Source organism: Rana temporaria, chromosome 12 (genome assembly GCF_905171775.1).
Source record: "Rana temporaria chromosome 12, aRanTem1.1, whole genome shotgun sequence".
NCBI lineage: Eukaryota > Metazoa > Chordata > Amphibia > Anura > Ranidae > Rana > Rana temporaria.
In genome coordinates, this window is record NC_053500.1 from 19,034,381 (window position 1) to 19,050,754 (window position 16,374).

General features: G+C 47.2%; 1 protein-coding gene across 1 annotated transcript; it reads left to right on the forward strand.

Annotated features, from left to right (window-relative positions):
- The first annotated feature begins 1,134 nt into the window (after positions 1–1,134).
- Positions 1,135–15,688, forward strand: RPS21 (ribosomal protein S21). The gene is made up of 6 exons (XM_040329998.1): positions 1,135–1,240; positions 6,746–6,823; positions 8,653–8,716; positions 12,131–12,202; positions 14,856–14,911; positions 15,612–15,688. Exons 2-6 carry the CDS (start codon positions 6,774–6,776, stop codon positions 15,619–15,621), a joined length of 252 nt encoding a protein of 83 aa, XP_040185932.1. The 5' UTR covers positions 1,135–1,240; positions 6,746–6,773; the 3' UTR covers positions 15,622–15,688.
- Positions 15,689–16,374: the final 686 nt, after the last annotated feature.

Below are 16,374 nucleotides of genomic sequence, written 5' to 3' on the forward strand. Positions count from 1 at the left end.
GAGGGGAGTCCTGTGACCCGAGGAAGGAGAGGGGAGTCCTGTGACCTGAGGAAGGAGAGGGGAGTCCTGTGACCCGAGGAAGGAGAGGAGAGTCCTGTGACCTGAGGGGGGAGAGGGGAGTCCTGTGACCTGAGGAAGGAGAGGTGTCTGTGGGGAGTCCTGTGACCTGAGGAAGGAGAGGTGTCTGTGGGGAGTCCTGTGACCTGAGGAAGGAGAGGGGAGTCCTGTGACCCGAGGAAGGAGAGGGGAGTCCTGTGACCTGAGGAAGGAGAGGGGAGTCCTGTGACCTGAGGAAGGAGAGGGGAGTCCTGTGACCCGAGGAAGGAGAGGGGAGTCCTGTGACCCGAGGAAGGAGAGGGGAGTCCTGTGACCTGAGGAAGGAGAGGGGAGTCCTGTGACCCGAGGAAGGAGAGGGGAGTCCTGTGACCTGAGGAAGGAGAGGGGAGTCCTGTGACCTGAGGAAGGAGAGGGGAGTCCTGTGACCCGAGGAAGGAGAGGAGAGTCCTGTGACCTGAGGGGGGAGAGGGGAGTCCTGTGACCTGAGGAAGGAGAGGTGTCTGTGGGGAGTCCTGTGACCTGAGGAAGGAGAGGTGTCTGTGGGGAGTCCTGTGACCTGAGGAAGGAGAGGGGAGTCCTGTGACCCGAGGAAGGAGAGGGGAGTCCTGTGACCTGAGGAAGGAGAGGGGAGTCCTGTGACCCGAGGAAGGAGAGGGGAGTCCTGTGACCTGAGGAAGGAGAGGGGAGTCCTGTGACCCGAGGAAGGAGAGGGGAGTCCTGTGACCTGAGGGGGGAGAGGTGTCTGTGGGGAGTCCTGTGACCGGAGGAAGGAGAGGTGTCTCTCACACAGAGAAGTCTTCAGTCACGTGCTCCTCTCGCGGGTCTGTACTGGGAGTCACGTGGCTCGGTGAGGGAATTCTGGGACAGAACATGATTGGACGGTTCTGATTGGACCGCACTTTTCCTGAACTAAAAGAACCGCCCACGTAGCTATCCTTACCAATTACGGACAACTGTGATTTATTAGCCCCGCCCTCACTCCTGAGTCCCTTTCTGAATGGCGCCCTTTTTCCTTGTAGCCGTCGGCCCCCTAGCGGTCAGGAGTGAAAGCGCTCCCGGAGGCCTATTACCATAGAGAGACGTTCTAGACATGACCCGGAAATGTTCCTGGGCCGATGTAATAAAGTTCTTCCGGGGGAGGAGCTTCCTTCTCTTTCGTGTCGGCCATTACAACGAGTGTGAGGTGAGGTCGGTCTCTGTGGGGCTGAGCGGCTCCTGGAAGGGCTGTAGGGGGTCAGGGTCCGGCTCTGCGATCTCTTTATGTTTTGGGGGAGTCCCCGGACCGGCCTATGAGGTCTTCTCCTCGGGTTATCATCTTCACACTTCTGTGTGGTCGCCGGACATGTGCTGGAGGGAGCAGCCGAGGGCGGCCTGGGACAGACACCGCTTATGTGTCAGAGCACAGGGGGGGCACCCATAGCAACCAGCTTCTGAATGGGGGGTCAGTGTGGTCCCCCATAGCAACAAGCTTCAGAATGGGGGGGGTCAGTGTGGTCCCCCATAGCAACAAGCTTCAGAATGGGGGGGAGGCAGTGTGGTCCCCCATAGAAACCAGCTTCAGAATGGGGGGGAGGCAGTGTGGTCCCCCATAGAAACCAGCTTCAGAATGGGGGGGGCAGTGTGGTCCCCCATAGAAACCAGCTTCAGAATGGGGGGGGCAGTGTGGTCCCCCATAGAAACCAGCTTCAGAATGGGGGGGGCAGTGTGGTCCCCCATAGAAACCAGCTTCAGAATGGGGGGGAGGCAGTGTGGTCCCCCATAGAAACCAGCTTCAGAATTGGTGGGGGTCTGTGTGGTCCCCCATAGTAACCAGCTTCAGAATGGGGGGGGGCAGTGTGGTCCCCCATAGAAACCAGCTTCAGAATGGGGGGGCAGTGTGGTCCTCATAGCAACCAGCTTCAGAATGGGGGGGGCAGTGTGGTCCCCCATAGCAACCAGCTTCAGAATGGGGGGGGCAGTGTGGTCCCCCATAGAAACCAGCTTCAGAATTGGTGGGGGTCTGTGTGGTCCCCCATAGTAACCAGCTTCAGAATGGGGGGGGGCAGTGTGGTCCCCCATAGAAACCAGCTTCAGAATGGGGGGGCAGTGTGGTCCTCATAGCAACCAGCTTCAGAATGGGGGGGGGCAGTGTGGTCCCCCATAGAAACCAGCTTTAGAATGGGGGGGTCAGTGTGGTCCCCCATAGAAACCAGCTTCAGAATGGGGGGGGCAGTGTGGTCCCCCATAGAAACCAGCTTCAGAATGGGGGGGTCAGTGTGGTCCCCCATAGAAACCAGCTTCAGAATGGGGGGGCAGTGTGGTCCTCATAGCAACCAGCTTCAGAATGGGGGGGGCAGTGTGGTCCCCCATAGAAACCAGCTTCAGAATTGGTGGGGGTCTGTGTGGTCCCCCATAGTAACCAGCTTCAGAATGGGGGGGGGGCAGTGTGGTCCCCCATAGAAACCAGCTTCAGAATGGGGGGCAGTGTGGTCCTCATAGCAACCAGCTTCAGAATGGGGGGGGCAGTGTGGTCCCCCATAGAAACCAGCTTTAGAATGGGGGGGTCAGTGTGGTCCCCCATAGAAACCAGCTTCAGAATGGGGGGGGCAGTGTAGTCCCCCATAGAAACCAGCTTCAGAATGGGGGGGTCAGTGTGGTCCCCCATAGAAACCAGCTTCAGAATGGGGGGGGGTCAGTGTGGTCCCCCATAGAAACCAGCTTTAGAATGGGGGGTCAGTGTGGTCCCCCATAGAAACCAGCTTCAGAATGGGGGGGCAGTGTGGTCCCCCATAGAAACCAGCTTCAGAATGGGGGGGGCAGTGTGGCCCCCCATAGCAACCAGCTTCAGAATGGGGGGGGCAGTGTGGCCCCCCATAGCAACCAGCTTCAGAATGGGGGGGCAGTGTGGTCCCCCATAGAAACCATCTTCAGAATTGGGGGGTCTGTGTGGTCCCCATAACCAGCTTCAGAATGGGGGGGTCAGTGTGGTCCCCCATAGAAACCAGCTTCAGAATGGGGGGGGGCAGTGTGGCCCCCATAGCAACCAGCTTCAGAATGGGGGGGGCAGTGTGGTCCCCCATAGAAACCAGTTTTAGAATGGGGGGTCTGTGTGGTCCCCCATAGAAACCATCTTCAGAATTGGGGGGTCAGTGTGGTCCCCATAACCAGCTTCAGAATGGGGGGGTCAGTGTGGTCCCCATAACCAGCTTCAGAATGGGGGGGTCAGTATGGTCCCATAGCAACCAGTTTTAGAATCGTGTTCAGTGTGGTCCCCCATAGCAACCAGCTTCAGAATGGGGTTCAGTGTGGTCCCCCATAGCAACCAGCCTGATGGGGTCTTCCAATGGATGGGCCTCACCATCCATCCTATTAATCTTGTCTCCATCCCTACATCAGGACAGGTTCTCTTCTCTGCTCCCCCACAGTCCACACCCAGGCAGAGTCTCTAGTGTTTGGCTGGATAGGTGAGGGGGTTGGGCCCTTTGTCAGACTTTTACTATTGCTGTCTGTCCTCCCATTGGAGAGATTCTCCTCCTCTGTACTAGTGACCCCCCCCCAGCCTCGATCTGCTGTGTTCTCAGACATTCTCAAATGGTGATAGCGCTAAGAGGGACGTTCTGCTTGTTTTCACAGATTTTTCCATGACTTCCTGTTGTGTCACCGGGACAGGAAGTGAACAGAAGACTCCCTCCCTGGTGGCACAGCAAGGAATGAAATGACGGGGTTGAAGCTTTGCTGACACTACTTGCCAACCAGCCCATGCAGGGGGTTATACACACGTCATCGCCATGTAATCCCAAATCACATTACATCCACGCCCTGACCGTCAATTCCTTCCTATGTGTCTTCACTATCATCCTCTGGGCTCTCATTGGTGGGTCCGGGACCAACATGGAGGTGACCTTAGTGTAGAGGGGCAGGGAGAGCTACAAACTTCTGTTCACTGATCTCCCTTTCCAAGAACCCGGGAAGTGATGCGCTGAAGAATGTCTCTTGCATTGCAGACGATAATAGAGCACAATCTGCTTCAGTAGAGGGGGGGGGGCATCGGGGGTCTAAAGGACATTCAATGCCTTAAAGAGAACCTGTCATTAAACAGCCTCACATAGGATGGTTAAAATGTTACGAAATACACATAAAACCCCCACAAATTGAACACGGCATACAATGTACAGCCCCCCTCGCGCACACACCCTGGCAACACTCAATCCCCTGTGGTGCATATCTGTTTCCCAGGCTTCATTCCCCAACCAGCGAACCCAAGACCAGCATGGTGGGTTCTGTTTGGCATGGGGGGGGAGGGGGATAAGTAAACCTCCATTTGCTGATCTCCCATTCTTAGAACCTGGGTGTGTCTATTTGCCGGGAGATATTGTGGATCAATATTACTGTCCCATTTTAAGAAATCCATGCCATGTTTTCTGTTGCCCTGTGCCTCTAATGGACGCAGAGTGACTTAGACATAGGGGGTGCATGGGGAGCTGACACAAGGGTTTCCCAACCTCTCCAAGGGATCCTGGGTTCCATGGTGTGACGGTATTAGAATGATATCCCTGTCAACGTTCCCTTCTTCCCATAACGAAAGTCACCCCAATTACCGCACACATGGGGCCCTCCCGTCAGTTAATGATTTACTCAGTGCACCCTCATCTATATTTTACACAAAATACCTCCCTTGATCTCCTGGACGTAGAGTCAATAGTTATACTTCTAGATCCTGCTGTCGTGCCTCAGCCAGTATGGAAAATATTTTGGGTCTAAGGTCCCCGAACCAATGAACCAAGGGGGGAGAAATGGGTCAATTAGGACTATCGCGGTACAGGTACATAAATGAAAAATGAGGGTAAATATTTAAAACACAAAATAAACTTTATTCAAGACATAGTCACACAATTAAAATAATAAGCTATGACAACACCATACTGAAGGTCCCCCGGTAAGGAGAAAAACACGATGGGTTGAGGGTTATGGCAGTCTCAACTAGTTTTGCGGAATATTCCGCTTCCTCATGAGAAAATCTAAAAATTATTAAACAATTATTGAATAAAATATACAACATCATTCAAATGGAGAAATATCGGGCTGAGCTGCTCACCTAGACAGGTCCGCCAAGATGAAAACCGCGGGCGTAACCCTACAGGGTCCCGTGCGGTAGCCAGGGGATACACAAGGAAGTAGTGTCCTGCTAGCCTAATATGTATGGTATAAAATGATATAAGTATATATGTTAACAGCTACTCAGATGGCCTGAAGCAAAGAGGGGAATGTGTGAACACGCGTGGAAAAAAAATATGGTGAATAAAAGTGAAGTTGTGAGGGAGGAGGAAAGAAAGAGAAGGGAAATAGGGACTGGGAGCCAGTATGGTTGATGGAGTGCAATCTGCACTGCGTTCGTTTCATTGGACGACAGGCCAGACATTGGAGGTCTTTTAGCCCCCCGGTGTCATTAAAGAAAACTTTTCACTAAAAGCCTCGTATAGGGCAGTGGTAGGCAACCTCGGCCCTCCAGCTGTGGTGAAACTACAAATCCCAGCATGCCTCTGCCTCTTGGAGTCATGCCTGTGATTGTTGGGGTCTTGCAATGCCTCATGTGACTTGTAGTTTCAAAACAGCTGGAGGGCTGAGGTTGTCTACCCCTGATAGGGTTTTTTTTTTGTCACTTATGTAATGAAAAAGTTTAGTAGCATTTGGTTACACCCATCCCGACATGTGGCTCTAAATGCAAGAGTTGGGGGTGCCAATGCACAAAAAGTGAGCCCTGATACACATCGCCGCACACTCCACAGTGACATCAATAATTCTACGCCCATTATTCACTCTAAACTGATGCAGTGTGTTTGGGCTTTTAAAGCCTCGCCCATGGAAAAGTATAATTTTCCAATTTTAAGGCTTGACATGTTAATTCTCTTCCTGGTGCAGCCTCATTTTTTTTTTTTTTTGCCCAGAAATTGGGTGGTAGGTTTATGTGCCCCAAATTTTAAGCGGATGTGCCACTAAAAAAAATAAAAGCCAGCAGCTACAAATACTGCAGCTGCTGACTTTTATTATTAGGACACTTACCTGTCCTGGAGTCCAGCGCCGTCCGCAGCAGAGGACGAGCGATCGCACGTCACTCTGCTGCTCCCCCCGCCATCCTCAGTGAGGGAACCAGGAAGTGAAGCGCTCCGCCTTCACTACCCGGTTCCCTACGGCGCATGCACGAATTGCGCTGCGCCGCTGATTGGCTCCCGCTGTGCTCTGGGAGCCGAGTGTTCCAAGAGCACAATGGGGGGAGGACGGGAGGTGACGTCATGCCTGCAGTAAACCCGAAACTGTGTGGCCGGAAGTGGGTGCAAATACCTGTCTTTAGACAGGTATCTGCACCCCCCTCCCCCCTGAAAGGTGTCAAATGTGACACCAGAGGGGGGGGGGGGGTTCCGATCAGCGGGAGTTCCACTTTAGGGTGGAGCTCCACTTTTAACGTATTTTACTGAAACGTTATCGTTCCATAAATCGTTACACAAATATTGGAAAAAAAATTGGGTCCACCGTGATTTTCTCTGGGGGGTTTCCTTACGGAAAATGTTTTACATTTTTGGAGGTCTTAGTCCTCTGTAGGCCTAATTGTCTTTTTTTCCATAATAAATTGTATTCAATGAAAAAACAAAATTGTCCACAAGGCCTCATTTTTTAATCATGTGAGAGTAAAAAGTCTTAATTTTCTTGACAGGTCCTCGTGACTCTATCCAAGGTGCAAAATGCAGAACGACGCCGGTGAATTTGTGGACTTGTACGTCCCCCGTAAATGGTACGAGTATTTTCATTTATTTCAGCTTTGTGATGACGTCGCTGTACTCCCATATTTTAGCTTAATCCAAAAGCAGACAAGAATGCATTAAGGAACGCAAGTTTTTTTTTTTTTTTTCTTCTGTGGATAGTACCTTTATCAGCAGTTGTCACTCGGCTTCCTGTCTCTCCTTTGCGGGTATTCTGCGGGCAGTGCGTCATATCCTTTACCCGCAATGCCTCCTGGGAGCTTTTCTGCAGAGGTTTCCTCTGAGTTATCGCGGGATTTCCTAAAGCACGACGCTGCTGGCTCGTCACATCAGGCTCCCCATCACAGATTGATCCGGAAGTGACGTTCCGTCCGTCGCCGCCATCTTGCTACTCCCCACACTCATGCACAGTAATGATAGAGTGAGATGGGTCAAGCGGTGTAGCAAGATGACGACAACGGGACGTCACTTCCAGAGCAATCTGTGATAGGAGAGCCGAATGTGGCGCCCGTTTAGATGAAAACCCGGAAGTCGACGTCACTGCTGAACAAGGAAATGAGTGCTTGTGGGGTTCACAGTGCCCACAAGCAAAATGGAAACGGCGCTAAAAAGGTTCTAATTCCAGACGAAATCTGATAGTGGACGACTTTAAACAGCAGAAGCATGAGTCCTCTGTTTATACGCCATAAATAATTTAATGCCCCCCCAAAAAAAATGGCTGCGGGAGATCCGCTTTAAATACTTTATTCGTATGTTTGTCCATCCTTTTATAAATGTTCTCATAAGCCTCCACTTAAAGCGGAACTTCAGTCATTTTTTCCTCTTTCCATCTATTAAATCTTCTGCCCTTGTTGTTTTTACTTTGGATAGTAAAACATATTTTTTCTGCCAGTAAATCCCTTATACAGCCCACTTCCTGTTTCTTGTCTGGTAACAAGCCTAGGCTTATGACATTGTGCACAGCTCTCTCTCCTGAGCTTTACAGAAAGGGAGGAGGGGGTGAGTCAGAAGGGGGCCAACAAGAGCTGCAAAGCTTGAGGTGTGCCTCTGTAAATCCAGGAAGTGAACGGGCAGCCGCTTCAGCTGGGGTGTGCACCTCTCCCGCTAAAAGGGATCTCTTAGCGAATCTGCATAGGAGACCACTTTTATCACAAAGAGGATCGCCCACCGTTTCCGAAAATTCCAGGTTTATGGCAGCTATCTACTGCCATGACCCGGCATTCTATGTCAAAGTACTGATGTAGAACGACTGCAGTAAGTGATTAAAGACCTGTACATTCAGAATACATCCAGCTGCCGTTAAAATGCTTTGATGTAGAATCTGGATTTAACAGATTTCTCTGAATAGATACAAGGAACACATGCTTTGCCCAACCCCAAAATGCAGAACTGGGTGTTTGTGTAAAGACTAATACTTTTATTGTAGAGTAGGGGATAGACCCTCTGGATGTTTTTTTTATTGCAGTCTGTATCTCCATTGGGTTTCACCTTTTATTTGTCTGGGTATCCATGGTCACTGACAATGGAAGGCACTTTTTTTTAGTGCTTCTGCTTTGTCACCCTCCTTTGGCATGTTTTTTTGGGGGTGGGGTGACTTTGCATCTTGCCTGGGCTCCCGTCCCACTGGCTGAAGACCTGAACAAAGCTGGAATCAGCTAACTTTGGACTTTAAAATGTATTTGATTTGAGATGTTTAAATTTCCTTTTGGGTGAGAAAAGACTACAATTGAAACGATCTCCGGAATGACATGTTCTCCTTGGCATATTCTAAAGAACAATTTTGTTTTTGGAGTGCAAAGGGATAGAGTACCTCTGTAGTGGAATTCTGTTCCAGACCTTTTCTTTTTATTTTTCTCCTTAGTTCTGCCAGCAACAGAATCATTTATGCCAAGGACCACGCTTCTGTCCAGATGAATGTCGCAGAGGTAAGCGGCTCCATGTCATCTCATTGACTTTCTTAGAATTGTGTGACTTTGTAGAGAGGGAAGCTCATTCTGATACTGGTCTGTGGGGGCAAGGAATGCCAAATTCAGGTTGTAGGGTACCGCCGCCTTGATTTTTTTTTTTTTTTTTTTTAGTAATGGGTTTGATGTGCTCAGTTTAGGGTCTGAATTTCCCCATTCTGGGAAAACTTACCACAATTTTTCTAGCAGGTGCAGAGGACGTTGAGAACAAAACTACAGCTTCCTCGTAAGTTTAACTACTTGGCACCTACAGTATAGCCGAAAGACGGGAGTTCCATGGACGTACCCCTGAGCAAGTGCTCTCTCCGGGTCACCCTCTGATCAGCCTGAGGCTTGGCTGATCAGAGTAAGGGGTCGATCCCAGCCCCTTACCACGTGATCAGCTAATGATCGCTAATCTGTATTGTATTTTTCCCCCTCCGCTGTCAGCGTAAGGGGGGAAAAAAGCCGATCAGTGGCTTCTGTCAGAGGGACATCGGTCCTTCACACAGAACCGCGACTGCATTTTCTATGCCCATCACCAGTGCCTACAGTACCGCCAATCAGTGCTGCCTTATCAGTGTCTATCTGTGCAGCCTCATCAGCCCACATCAGTGAAGGGGAAAAATTACCCGTTTTCAATATTTTATAACAAACTGAGTTTTTTCAAAATTTTTGGTCCTTTTTTCGTTTTAGTAAACAATAAAAAGCCCAGCAGTGATTAAACATGGTTTAGTGTGACTGTGGTTTAGGAATGCAAAACCTGCTAGAAGCAGGTCAGGAGGTCAAATACAACGATCAATGATCTGAGAAGTATTTTAAACTCCTCTGCACAACCCCAAAGCCCGATGTCCCGGGTACTATGGAGCGCTCTGGTCAGTTGGTTGGCACACCCTGCTGTCCTCTAGTCTGCCATAGATAGCTGCTCCATTTCTTGACAATAGAAGTGGTAGTGTGGAGGTGATTCAGTTACAGCAGTGAAATGCCGGCCTTTGTAGTAAAGCCCTTTAAGGTTCCTATTGAAAACCATTGTTAATCCTCTAGTCGTCATAGCTGAAAATGTAGGAAACTTATTCTGGTCAGCTTTCAGTGAGAGATGGGAATGTGAAATATTTTCCTTCATATCCTTAGTGGAGCAGAATGTACCAAAGCTTATCTGTTTCTCTGGATGGAGTCCACACTTCTGGAACTGTAATCCTGTTATCTTCAATCATACTTGGCCTGTCTCAAGTCCTTTCTGTTTATCACAAGTTATCAAATAGCATTTTGGTATAACACTTAATGTGTCAAGATATTTATGTGAAAATGATCAGCATGATGTAATAGAAGAGGTGTGTGAAAGTAGAAGAACCCTTTTTGTCTCTAGTACTGTAGCATTACAGCTTCTGCTTTTCTTGATAATTAAGCTTCAACTGCTGTACATCCAGAAAGAATTCACAGCGCTTCACTTCTTCCATTATATTACAGCCTTATTCCAAAATGTATTACATGTATTATTTTCTTCAAATTCTGTAAACAATACCCCATAGTGACAATGTGAAAGAAGTTTGTTTGAAATCTTTGCCTATTTAAAATAAAAAAATAACATGTAACCTTTGCTCAATACTTTGTTGAAGCACCTTTGGCACCCATTACAACCTAAAGTCTGAGTATGATGCTACAAGCCTGACATGCCTATTTTGGGCAGTTTCTCCCATTCTTTGCATAACCTCTCAAGCTCCATCAGGTTGGATGGGGAGGGTCGGTGCTCAGCCATTTTCAGATCTCTCCTGAGATGTTCCATCGGGTTCAAGTCTGGGCTCTGGCTGGGCCACTCAAGGACATTCAGAGTTGTCTCATAAGGCCACTCCTTTGTTGGCTGTGTGCTTAGGGTCGTTGTCCTGTTGGAAGTTGAACTTTCGCTCCAGTCTGAGGCCCAGAGCGCTCTGGGGCAGGTTTTCAATCAAGGATGTCTCTGTACATTGCTGCATTTATCTTTCCCTCGATCCTGTCTAGTCTCCTAGTTCCTGCCTCTGAAAAACATCCCCACAGTATGATGCTACCACCACCATGCTTCACTGTAGGTATGGAAATTGAAGTGGTAAACGCAAAATTGAAACAATAAAACTGTAGAACAGTGAATTACAATCTAATGAGTGCAAACCATAAAAATGATTTACATAACACCAAAACACTGAACTGTGAAATATTTTGGACTTTATTTTGTTCACTTTATTTAAGAATTATTTCACACTTTTCACAGTTCAGTGTTTTGGTGTTATGTAAATCATTTTTATGGTTTGCACTCATTAGATTGTAATTCACTGTTCTACAGTTTTATTGTTTCAATTTTGCGTTTACCACTTCAATTTCCATACCTTTTTGTTGGCACATACTAGATTCGAGCTGCAATTGGATTTATACACCAGTCATTTCACTGTTGGCTTGCGCTTTAGTTCATTTTTCACTTTATCACTGTATGTACGGTTTTGTTTAGGTGATGAGCGGTGCCTGATTTCCTCCAGGCATGACGTTTGTCATTCAGGCCAAAGAGTTCAATCTTTGTTTCATCAGACTAGAGAATTTTGTTTCTCATGGTCTGAGTCCTTCAGGTGCCTTTTGGCAAACTTCAGACTGGCTGTCATGTGCCTTTTACTGAAGAGTGGCTTCCGTCTGGCCACTCTACCATACAGGCCTGATTGTTGGCATGCTGCAGAGATATTTGTTTTTCTGGAAGGTTCTCTCTCCAGAGAAAAGCTGAAGCTCTGTCGGTGACCATCGGGTTCTTGGTCGCCTCCCTGGCTAAGGCCCTTCCCCGATTTTCTCAGTTTGGCCGGGCGGCCCACTCTAGGAAGAGTCCTGGTGATTCCAACCCATTTACGGATGATGGACTTCATGGCTTGGTTTGTGCTCTGACATGCACTGATAACTGCGGGACCTTATATATAGACAGGTGTGTGCCTTTCCAAATCATGTCCAATCAACTAAATGTACCACAGGTGGACTCCAATCAAGTTGTAGAAACATCTCAAGGATGATCAGTGGAAACGGGATGCTCCTGAGCTCCATTTTGGTTGTCATGGCAAAGGCTGTGAATATTTATATACATGGAATTTTATTTATTTGCATACATTTTAAACAAACTTCTTTCACATTGTCATTATGGGGTATTTGTAGAATTTTGAGGAAAATTAATTGAATCCATTTTGGAATAAGGTTGTAGCATAACAAAATGTGGAAAAAGTGAAGCGCTGTGAATACTTCTTTGGATGCCCTGTATGGGCAAAATCAGTCTTGAGTTGACGTGATTGATAGTTTTCTGTGTAGCTGGTATCACACACACCACCTACTAGAGTAAGACAGGACTGCAAACAAAGGTGGTGACTGGACAGCGTGATCAGCGTCTTTCTCTTCTAGGTCGATAAGGTGACAGGCAGAGTAAATGGCCAGTGCAAGACCTACGCTATCTGCGGCACCATTCGTAGGATGGTAAGTGAGAAAGTACTAATGGGTGGTCGTCTATAAAATTCATGTTAAAGTGCTACTCCAGGTAAAACTTTAGGGCAGAACAGGAAGGGGTTAGAACCCCTCAGGTGTGACTCCATTGGAAAGGTTTACTCTTGCTTTCTGTTTGGTCGGGAAATAAGGAAAATCTCCATGTACGATCTTGCCACTAGTTTAAAATATTGAAGTTTCAGAAAGGGGGTTAATACATTTTCGGAATATGCGTCCCCATCAGCTTAACCTAATGGTACAAGTTAGACTTGTATATAAGGTAGTCATGAGAATATGATTGTACGAAAGTGGTGGTAAAGGCTGAATGTTTTTTACCTTCATGCTTAGTGTGCAGCTCCCCCTTAATACTTACCCAATCCCGATCCAGCGATTGTGCACAAGACCCGGGTCTCTCCCTCCTCCGGGCCAATGAAACTTAGGTGCTCAGGCTCTATTGAAGCAAGGGGTATATAGATCTTTGAGCAGGGATCCTCAAACTACGGCCCTCCAGCTGTTGCAGAACTACACATCCCATGAGGCATTGCAAAACTCTGACATTCACAGACATGACTAGGCATGATGGGAATTGTAGTTCCTAAACAACTGGAGGGCCGTAGTTTGAAGACCCTTGTTTTCACTGCATCCCCCACTGGTACTGGCTCGGGATGGAGCTTGTTCCAGGTCCTAGCCCTGGCTTGTACAGAAGGAACAGATCCATGTAGTCCCTCAAATCTGTATGAAAGTGGCAACCTCAGCTTGGACTCCAGGCAGGCCATGCCCCCAACATTTTGCTCTGCCCCTTGGAGCTTAGTCATGGGGATCATGATCTCTCCCACCTTATTGGCTGAGATACAGGCACCATTGGCTCCCACTGCTGCCAGTCTTATAGACCCCAGATCTCTCAATAAAGTGTACTTGTCACTGCCTATCACTGTCACAAGGGATGTTGCGCTCCTGACAGCAATAAAAGTGGTGACATTTTTTTTTCTCTCAAAAGGACAGAGTAAAAAAAGGAAAAAATATTAAGTGCCCCATCCCTCAGTGCTTGAGCGCAGAAGCAAACGCATACATAAGTCGCGACTGCAAATGTAAACCAGACATGTGAGACATTGGTGCAATTGTTAGAGAGCAATAATTCTAGCACAAAACCTCCTCTGTAACTAAACTGGTGAACTGTAGAAATTTTTAAAGCATCGCTTAGGCCCTTTTCACACTGGTGCAGGACGTGCGATGGCGGTATAGCGGCGCTATACTGTCGGGATTGCCGCGGAATTTGGGCGCTAGCTGCTGAAAAAGGGCTAATATAGCTGGTAATGCGCCACTGCAGGGGGCGCATTGCCTGCGGTATTACCGTGGTGTCCCATACGCTCCTCTCACTGTATCAAAGATGCTGCTTGCAGGAGATTTTTTTCTCTTCCGGCAGCGCATCGCCTTAGTGTGAAAGCCAGAGGGCTTTCACATTGAGAATGCTGCGGCGGGAGTTTTTCAGGTGTTATTTAGGCGCTATTTTTAGTGCCAAGCCGCCTGAAAAACTCTGGTGTGAAAGGGGCATTAGATTTTTAAGTATCGTAGTTTGCCGCCATTCCACAAGTGTGCGCAATATTAAAGCGTGACATGTTGGTTATATCTACTCGGTGTAACATCTTTCACAAAATTGAAGGGGTTGTAAAGGTAATTTTTTTCCCCTAAATAGCTTCCTTTACCTTAGTGCAGTCCTCCTTCACTTACCTCATCCTTCCATTTTGCTTTTAAATGTCCTTATTTCTTCTGAGAAATCCTCACTTCCTGTTCTTCTGTCTGTAACTCCACACAGTAATGCAAGGCTTTCTCCCTATTGTGGAGAAAGCCTCTTGAGGGGGGAGGGGGCAAGCAGGAGGGTCAGGACACTCTCTACTTTACAGATAAAGGAGCTGTGTGTTAGTGGGCGTCCTGACACTCCTGCTCGCCCCCTCAAGAGGCTTTCTCCACACCAGGGAAAAAGCCTCCCATTACTGTGTAGTTACAGACAGAACAGGAAGTGAGGATTTCTCAGAAAAATAAGGACATTAAAAGCAAAATGGAAGGATGAGGTAAGTGAAGGAGGACTGCACTAAGGTAAAGGAAGCTATTTAGGGAATAAAAGTTATTATTTTTTTTCCTTAATTCAAGTGTGTATTTTTCCCCAAAAAAGTTTTGAAAGACCACTGCACAAATACAGTGTGACATAAAATATTGCAGTGACTGCCATTTTATTCTCTAGGGCAGGGATATGCAATTAGCAGACCTCCAGATGTTGCAGAACTACAATTCCCATGAGGCATAGCAAGACTCTGACAGCCACAAGCATGACACCCAAAGGCAGAGGCATGATGGGAATTGTAGTTTTGCAACATCTGGAGGTCCGCTAATTGCATATCCCTGCTCTAGGGGTCTCTGCTAAAAAAATATACACACATTTGGGGGTTCTAAGTAATTTTCTAGCAAAAATCGTTTTTTTAACTTGTAAGCAACAAATGCCAGGCTTAGGCAGAAAGGGGTTAGTTGGGTAATCCACCTAAATTTGAGTCTTATTGCCTAAAGTCTGCCTGGATTTCAGAACTTTGTAGTATTTTTTTTTTTTTTTCATGCAAAATATTCTCTTTAAATCAATTTTTATTATTTTTTACAGGGTGAATCCAACGATGCCATTCTCAGGTTGGCAAAAGCTGATGGTATTGTTTCAAAGTAAGTTTGGGTTAATGTTTCAAAGAAGCTTATTTCTAATTTCTCTAATCCCAGGTGCAAGTTCATAGGTGGTGAATAAGGGGTTACATGGTCTGGTTGAAAAAAGTCCATCTAGGCCAGGGATATGCAATTGGCGGATATCCAGCTGTTGCAAAACTACAAGTCCTATCATGCCTCTGCCTCTGGGTGTCATGCTTGTGGCTGTCAGAGTCTTGCTATGCCTCATGGGATTTGTAGTTCTGCAACAGCTGGAGGTCCACTAATTGCATATCCCTGATCTAGTTGAAGGGGGTGATTGGCAGATGATGTAACAAGGGTTGCTTGCAGTTATTGCCCTGTCTGTCTTGGCATAAAACTTGGGAACTGCCAAGAACAGTTTGCAGAGAACTGATAGAAAATACAATTTTATTCCTTTGAGTGTATGAAACATATGCTTTGCTCCACTGTTGGTTTATTTAACTGGCACTTCAGGTGTGGGGGGCATGATTCTCATGTCATGAGGGCAGGGACAGTAGTTGCACCCTTGTTGGCTCCAGACCATAGTTTGGAGCCTACAGTCCTTTATCAGTTGGTAAATTCAGAGTTTGGAAAACTAAAGGGGGGGGGGAGGGATATTCTACACCAGTCTGCATTTGTTATAGTGGAACTGTTTTTTTCTGCTTCATGTATATCACGAATTGATTTTTTTTTTCTCTTCTAGGAACTTTTAAAAGAAGAAACCTTTGAAATGAACCTTTGTAAAGAAAAATAAAGTCTTGAGAAAAAGAAATAAAAAAAGTGTGGCTTTGTTTGTGTTTTTTTGGAGCTGTTAATGGTCTTTATGTGCCCAATCCAGTCAAATGGGAAGCTCGGGGGGACCAAGACTGCCAATTAAATGCACCCTGTAAAAAGTTTTCTGGGCCATGAGTGGTGGCCAGTGTTTTAGGCTTCATGTACACGGGATGTTTTTTTTTACAACCTCTCCTGAACGATTTAGCGTGACAGATGGTAACCCACGTTTATAAAGTGTCAGTTTTGCCACGTTTGTGTTTTTAGAAGCGTTTCAAATTCCGAAAAACGCCTATAAACTAAATGTGGGTTACTGCGTTTAGAAGAATTTGGTGCCTCTAAACTTGGCGTCTGAACTCATTTTTTTTGCTTTCCAAAAAAAAAACACTAAACGCAACTGAGTAAAAACAACTGAACGACCCTGTGTACATGTACACATAAGATAACATTGAGTGAGTTCAGGGGCATTTGGACTGCCTCTGAATGTCCATTTAGCAGCAGCAGTGTACAATGGGCCCTTAAAGCGGAGTTCCACCCAAAAGTGGAACTTCCGCTTAATCCACTCCTCGCCCCCTTACATGCCAGTCATTTTTTTGTGGGGGCTTCAGGAGGAGTGGGACCTCCGCCTAAGGGCTGCTAAGGCGATACGTCATATTGCCTTTTGGCAGCCCCTCCCTGTAGGTGATCACCTGGGA

Coding starts and splice junctions, on each gene's coding strand:
- RPS21 (XM_040329998.1), top strand. CDS start 6,774: ATGCAGAACGACGCCGGTGAATTTGTGGACTTGTACGTCCCCCGTAAA. Junction 6,824..8,652: donor TTGTACGTCCCCCGTAAATG/GTACGAGTATTT, acceptor TTTTCTCCTTAG/TTCTGCCAGCAACAGAATCA. Junction 12,203..14,855: donor GCGGCACCATTCGTAGGATG/GTAAGTGAGAAA, acceptor TATTTTTTACAG/GGTGAATCCAACGATGCCAT.